The sequence below is a fragment of the Scylla paramamosain genome, chromosome 6 (assembly GCF_035594125.1).
Source record: "Scylla paramamosain isolate STU-SP2022 chromosome 6, ASM3559412v1, whole genome shotgun sequence".
NCBI classification, from domain to species: domain Eukaryota; kingdom Metazoa; phylum Arthropoda; class Malacostraca; order Decapoda; family Portunidae; genus Scylla; species Scylla paramamosain.
In genome coordinates this window covers 9,920,309-9,927,768 of record NC_087156.1, presented here as the reverse complement: position 1 = coordinate 9,927,768, position 7,460 = coordinate 9,920,309, and the positions used below count along the sequence as shown (strand labels likewise).

The 7,460-nt window shown below is 39.4% G+C and overlaps 1 protein-coding gene across 13 annotated transcripts in view; it reads right to left on the bottom strand.

Moving 5' to 3' along the window:
* Window positions 1–1,197: 1,197 nt before the first annotated feature.
* LOC135101293 (circumsporozoite protein-like) overlaps window positions 1,198–7,460 on the bottom strand; it is a 277,378-nt gene continuing 271,115 nt past the window's right edge. For all 13 annotated transcript variants that reach the window (XM_064005026.1, XM_064005020.1, XM_064005025.1 and 10 more), the window contains 2 exons: window positions 3,604–3,657; window positions 1,198–2,263 (listed from right to left, as the gene is read on the bottom strand). In XM_064005026.1, the coding sequence (XP_063861096.1) occupies window positions 2,156–2,263; window positions 3,604–3,657 (162 nt within the window). In that variant the 3' untranslated portion in view covers window positions 1,198–2,155. The remainder of the gene's footprint in view (window positions 2,264–3,603; window positions 3,658–7,460) is intronic.

Genomic DNA, 7,460 nt, shown 5'->3' with positions numbered 1-7,460 from the left:
TTATTTCTAATGTATATCAATGACTTGGATAGTGGAATTAGTAGTGATGTTAGTAAATTTGCGGATGACACAAAGATAGGTAGATTAATTAGGTCAAAATCGGATGCCATCGCCTTGTAGGCAGACTTAGATAGAATGAATGAATGGACGGATAGATGGCAAATGCAATTTAATATCAATAAATGCAAAGTGCTTAGCGTAGGTAGAGGAAACCCACACAATAGGTACACATTAGACAACCAAACTCTGGTAGGTACAGGGTACGAGAAAGATTTAGGAGTTATAGTTAGCTCTGAACTCCGTCTAGGGAAACAATGCAGAGAAGCCAGAAACAAGGCAAATAGGATACTAGGATTAATTTTTAGGAGTGTTAAAAGTAGAAGGCCGGGAGTAATATTAAAGTTATACTTGCCGCTGGTCAGACCTCATCTAGACTACGCGGTGCAGTTCTGGTCCCCACATTACAGGAAAGATATAGGTCTATTAGAATCAGTACAGAGGAGAATGACTAAAAGGATACAGGGCATGAGGAGTATTCCTTACGAGGCGAGGTGGAAGTTGTTAAATTTACATTCTTTAGAGAGACGTAGGTTAAGGGGGGACCTGATAGAAGTCTTTAAGTGGTATAAGGGTTATAACAAGGGAGATGTAAGCAAAATTCTTAGGATCAGCAATCAGGGTAGAACAAGAAATAACGGGTTCAAGCTTGAAAAATTTAGGTTTAGGAAGGAGATAGGGAAAAATTGGTTCTCAAATAGAGTGGTAGATGAGTGGAACGGACTCAGTAATCATGTAGTTAGTGCTAGGACACTAGAGAGCTTTAAGAGAAGATTAGACAAGTTTATGGATGGGGATAGCAGATGGAAATAGGTAGGTGTGTTTCATACAGGGACTGCCACGTGTAAGCCTGGTCGCTACTTGCAGCTTCCCTTATTTCTTATGTTCTTATGTTCTTACTACTACTACTACTACTACTACTACTACTACTACTACTACTACTACTACTACTACTACTACTACAACTACTACTGTTATTAACATTCACCTATTACAACTTAGGAAAGCTTTTTTTTTCTCCAACCCTGTATGCTTCTTAAAAACATGGAACTGCATTTTGGAAATAAAAATTCAAATAGCCGAACACAAAAATCAATTAGATGCAAAAGATATTAGACGGCTCAACTTGAAACACTGCAGTAAAGAATGCAACACATGTTTAATTTAGAGTCAGTACAAAATGGTATTCTAACATTTGCATATAGCCACTACTTATACTCATACTTTCATATCTTCTTGGCGAATGGCAAACAGAGGAACAAAAAAATATCTTTTCAGTTGCCGCTTCCATACATACAGACAAAATAAGAGAAAAAAAGGAAAAAAAAAGTCAACAATAAAAAATCTAAATATGTTTCAGGAAGTGCCTCAATACTCTTAAAACAACTAGTCACAGGAAGGGGAAAAAACAGAAACAGGCAGAGAATTCCAGAGTTTACCAATGAAGAGGATGAAAGAATGAAGATATTGCTTAACTCCTGGACTACTGAAGGGTAACGGAATAAAGGTGAAAGTCTTGTGTAGCGTCAGCGTGGGGAAGGAGAGACGCATGCTGATGGCAAATTCAGAAGAGCAGTAACCATAGAAATAACAACACAAGACAGACTTCCCCCATTTTTTCCATCTTCATATACTTGTGTGCATTTTTTGTAGCATATCAGTGTATTTGCTATGGTAAGCTCAGAAGGTATGAAATGTTCTCTAGGGTATGCATTAATTCATCCATTTATTTATTTATTTATTTATTCACTTATTTATTATCTATTTATTTCATGTTCTACTTTTCATTACCACATTTCGAATCCTTCTTTTCTCTATGCATACAGTAAAATAAGCACACAAAGACTGGAATACATGTTACAATGAACATTATAGACTAAATTTACATTCTTCTTTCATATATATACCCTGGGAAGGCAGAAAAATGGGAGACAAAAACAACGCTCTGGAAAAAGGTTTAAACTCATCCTTCAATGGATAATACTACTGACATGATACCATGGAAGCACATCCTTTCTTTCCTTCATAGATTCGTGGGAAGCAGACAGGAGAAAGGCAGGCAACAGACAGGTTTCGGTTGACATGAAAAAAAAAAAGTTTAACATTGAGTTCCAAAACAGAGTGCACATGATGTAATGAAGCAGGTACGCACTTTCCTCCTGCACGTGTTGGCAGTGTTCACCGCGGCACCACCTGCCATCCTTCCCTGAAAATATCAAAACATCCACATAAGAAAGTGATGCAGCTTGACTATTCTAAAAAGAGCTAAAAATGAAGCATCATAAACAGAACCACCACAAATCCTTTACTGCATGAGTTACAACATACACATGAACAAAAAAGGAAAGAATAAATACTAAAGAAAAACACGAAATGTCATAAATAAATCGTGTCAAATTCCTCCAAGCAAAAACACATGGATACATGAAAAACAACACTGAAAACAGAACACACTTGAAACTCTGAGAATGTTAAATATGCACAACAGCTGCAACAAAATAAAACCTAAAAAAACAACAGCAAGGATATACTTAGAAAATAATAAGTACCACTTCAGTCTAACCATAAAAAGTATTCACGGCACAAAACATGAAAGTCTCTTTTGAGTATCTCCGCCAAGGTGGCCTGACTCATCTATTCTTCTTTCTTTATTGTTGCTCAGTAATACAACACATCCAACTTCCTCCGTTTGTGTTTCTGATAACAACAACAACAACAATAACAACAACAAACACAACAACTCTCTGACCACTCCTAGTTATATACCTGCCTTTTCGTGTGGTTACTGCGAGGACACAGGATGTTCCCTATAACCTCTTACACAACAAAACAACAACAACAACAAAGGCTCAAGAGACCACAAAGATATCGTAGTTGCTGTTGGTTCTGGATGTCACCGCTTCTTGGTAAGGATCTCAACAAAAGCAAACACCTGTGAGATCCACCCTACTTCATGCTTGTGCTGCTAACTCGTCTGGATGAAGCAATATATTTAGCATGATTCATTTCACTGGACCTGCCTAGTATAGTTGTGTCTACATATTTCAGCTCCCGCGGTCATCTGAATACAAAAGCCTCACTGTAAAGCCAAGGTAGTGTTTGGCTGTCAATAACATTCCTATATACGCATTACCAAACGCATCCTATTTTTTTTAGTCTTGTCGCTTACCAAACCAGTGTCAGACGCTCTTTTCATAAGGACCCGCAGGAGGCCGTCTTTCCTGCCTCGGTAAGACTCACACGATTTACTCATATTTTCCCTGAAACATAATGTAGTGAAGCTCTAGATGTTAGGGAGGAGATGAAGGCACAAAAATGGGAGACAAAAAAAAGCTTTAGAAAAAGGTTTAAACTAATCCTTCAATGAATAATGGTACTGGCACGATACCATGGAAGCACATCCTTTCTTTCCTTCATAGATTCGTGGGAAGTAGACAAGAGAAAGGCAGGCAACAGTGACAGGTTTCAGTTGACATGGAAAAAAAAAAAAATTTAACAGCGAGTTCCAAAACAGAGTGAACATGATGTAATGAAGCAGGTACTCACTTTCCTCCTGCACGTGTTGGCAGTGTTCACCGCGGCACCACCTGCCATCCTTTCCTGAAAATATCGAAACATCCACATAAAAAAGTGATGTAGCTTGACTATTCTAAAAAGAGCTAAAACTGGAGCATCATAAACAGAGCCACCAGATATCCTCTACTGCACGAGTTACAACATACACATGAACAAAAAAGGAAAGAATAAATATTAAAAAAAAAAAAAAAAACGAAGTCATAAATAAAACGTGCCAAATTCCTCCAAGCAGGAACACATGGATACATGAAAAACAACACTGAAAACAGAACACACCTGAAACGCTGAGAATGTTAAATATGCACAACAGCTGCAACAAAATAAATTACAATTACATATATAACAATTACATATATAACAAGATCAAATAAGAAAATAAAATAATAATAAGTGAAAAGCTTCCCAACATTCAGCGGTACAAACCTAAAAACAACAGCAAGGATATACTTAGAAAATAATAAGTACTACTTCAGTCTAGCCATAAAAAGTATTCACGGCACAAAACATGAAAATCCCTTTTGAGTATCTCTGCCAAGGTGGCGTGACTCATCTATTCTTCTCTCTTTATTGTTGCTCAGTAATACAACACATCCACCTTCCTCCGTTTGTGGTTCTGATAACAACAACAACAACAACAACTCTCTGATTACTCCTAGTTAGATACCTGCCTTTTCGTGTGGTTACTACGAGGACACAGGATGTTCCCTATAAAGTCGACTTACACAACAAAACAACAACAATAACAAAGGCTCCACAGACCACAAAGATATCGTAGTTGCTGTTGGTTCTGGATGTCACCGCTTCTTGGTAAGGATCTCAACAAAAGCAAACACCTGTGAGATCCACCCTACTTCTCGCTTGTGCTGCTAACTCGTCTGGATGAAGCAATACATTTAGTGTGATACCTTTCACTAGACCTGCTTAGTATAGTTGTGTCTACATATTTCAGAGATCCCGCGGTCATCTGAATACAAAAGCCTCACTGCAAACCCAAGGTAGTGTTTCGCAGGCAATAATATTCCTATATACTCATTACCAAAGGCATCCTATTCTATTAGTCCCGCTGCTTGCCAAACCAGTGTCAGACGCTTTTTTGATAAGGTCCCGCAGGAAGTAGTCTTTCCTACCACGGCAAGACTCACACGATTTGCTCATATTTTCCCTGAAACACAGTGATGAAGCTCCAGATGTTAGTGTTTTCTACGATGCCTTTGCTATTTCGACACTATACATACATAGAGAAAAAAATCAAACTGAGTGGTGGCTCCCGCGGCCCGCCAACCTACGCGGGTATTGTTTCCCTATGCGCTCATAGCAGAACAACCCAACAAGGCAAGTCTTACACCCGAAAGTCTCCCACCCATAAAGCTTCCCATCAGCCCCCCACTGCTCCTAAACCACGAGGTCCTTCTCATCTCACACCTGCCAGGGCAATGACAAGAAAACATGAGGCAGGCTGGAACAAAGAGGAGGATGCATTCAGCCCCGGTCTGCACGATACAACCCTGAGGAGAACGCTGGATGGCAGACACTATACAGCTTATAATCAAGCCCACGCCTACACCTCAGGAGTGGGCAGATGGAACACAAGCCACCTAGTGCAGAAACACCGGTGTTTGAAACGCAGGAAACGTACAGTGATAACTCGCATGGTTACAGAAGGGAAAGAAATAAATATGCTAGTGAGAGAAAAAAAAAAAAAAAAAAAAACAGCATGTTACAATTGCGGAGAATTCAAACACCCCAGATGGTTACGTAGAAATTCCTGATTGTATGATTTTTAGATGTGACAATGGTCGAGGAGCCGGGATATGCATGTATGTCCATAGTACCCTCAATCCCTCTGTCATTAACCTAGATGTGCCAAGACCGACAGGCGTGGAGGATGTATGGGTAAAGATACAGTGCAGGAAGTTGCCGGCCATCATCATTGGTTGTGTATATCGACACCCTAAGGCTTTAGCCACATCATTTGACTACATTCAAGATGTTTTTAGGATGGTAGGTCTGCGTGATAAAAGGATCTTTATCCTAGGTGATTCTAATGATGATATGATGACAACGAGTAATAAAATCAGTAAGATAATAAAAAAACAAGCTGACACAAATAACAGATAGACCCACAAGAACAACCTCAACATCAGCTACTTTACTAGATCTCATAATAACTAATAAACCTGATGTCATTCTACCACAAGACGTTGTTCCTCAGGTCACTGTTGATCATGACCTAGTGTCTGTTGTTTTAATGGTTAGAAAACCTAAAAAACTGCCCATGGTAAAAAAGTTTTCGTAATTTGAAGAACTATGAGAGACACTTTTTGTTCGCTCCTTGACAATGTTCATAATATGAATAATATATTTTTAACTGACGATGTGAACAAAAAAGTATGCATTTATAATGACGTTTTTATTAACCGTCTTGACATGTGTGCCCCTCTTGTAACTAAAGCAGTGAAAGGAAAACCTACACCATGAATAAATGACGATATCCGTGAGGCAATGGAGGACCGTGATAGGTTACAAAGAAAGCTTAAAATCAACACAAGTAATTCACGGTTACGGAAACGTTACAAAACAGCCAAGAAACTATAATAGTAATAAAAATAATAGTAATAAAACTAGGGCGCATCATTACCAAGTCCGTCTCAAAGGCAGTAAAGGGAACACTTCGGCCACATGGAACGTCATTAATGAAATTATCCCTAGTCAGAAAAATAAGCACATTGCCTATATTTTTTTTTATAATCTAAGTGATAAAGCCGAAGAGTTCAATAATTTCTTTCCTAGTGTTGGAGAATTCACTTTTAAACGCTCACAGAAGGTAAATCTGTCGTCCATCTCCCTCAGTCTAATATTAATATTATCTCTGCTTTTAGGCCTGATCCCGTAGATACTAACACCGTTATATTAACAGTTAAAGATCTTAATGCAACCAGCTCTGTCGGCTCTGATGGCATAGGGTTACGGTTTCTCCGGGAAGCGTGGTGGTAGTTAAGTGAGGCTGAAGAGGAGGAGCACAAGTCATGCTGCGATTGATGGATGATGGCAATCAAGGGTCGCAAGAGAGGAGGCGGGACGCAAGGCGCCTTCAGGCCAGTCACTGCTGGTGTCCCTCGCCTCCCCTTCCTGCCTCGCTGCGAGGTGAAGGGGCCACTACCACCGCTGCCTCAACACTTACACTACCTTTGCGTCTCAACACTGAAATGCTTCAATGAATGGGAATGAACGGGAAATTAATGGTCACTTAGAATTGCTTATAACAAGTACATGTTACTGTTTTAAATCAATCTGTCTGTCTGCGTCTGTCTGTTTATCTCTGTCTCACATGTTCACTACAATGTTCTGTAAGAATGAGCATCCCAATCTCTGTTGCTTTATTGCAATGCATCTGTTTGTATTAGTGTGTGTGTGTGTGTGTGTGTGTGTGTGTGTGTGTGTGTGTGTGTGTGTGTGTGTGTGTGTGTGTGTGTGTGTGTGTGTGTGAGTGTGTGTGTGTGTGTGTGTGTGTGTGTGTGTGTGTGTGTGTGTGTGTGTGTGTGTGTGTGTGTGTGTGTGTGTGTGTGTGTGTGTGTGTGTGTGTCTGGTGTAACATTACGAGTGGAACAATATTTACGAGTATGGGTCAGTAGGTCTGTCTTTAGGTATATTTAGTAGTTTTAGGAAATCAATGACAACTACGTATTGTGCCTGAAAAATGGCATACCGTAAATACGAGGCAATGAGAGAAAAAATATAGTTAGGTCACTATGTATGCATTTTCTTCGCTTACAGTAACTGTTATCACGAAAGAATATACGAGTAACGGAAGAGGCATACGTTTATAT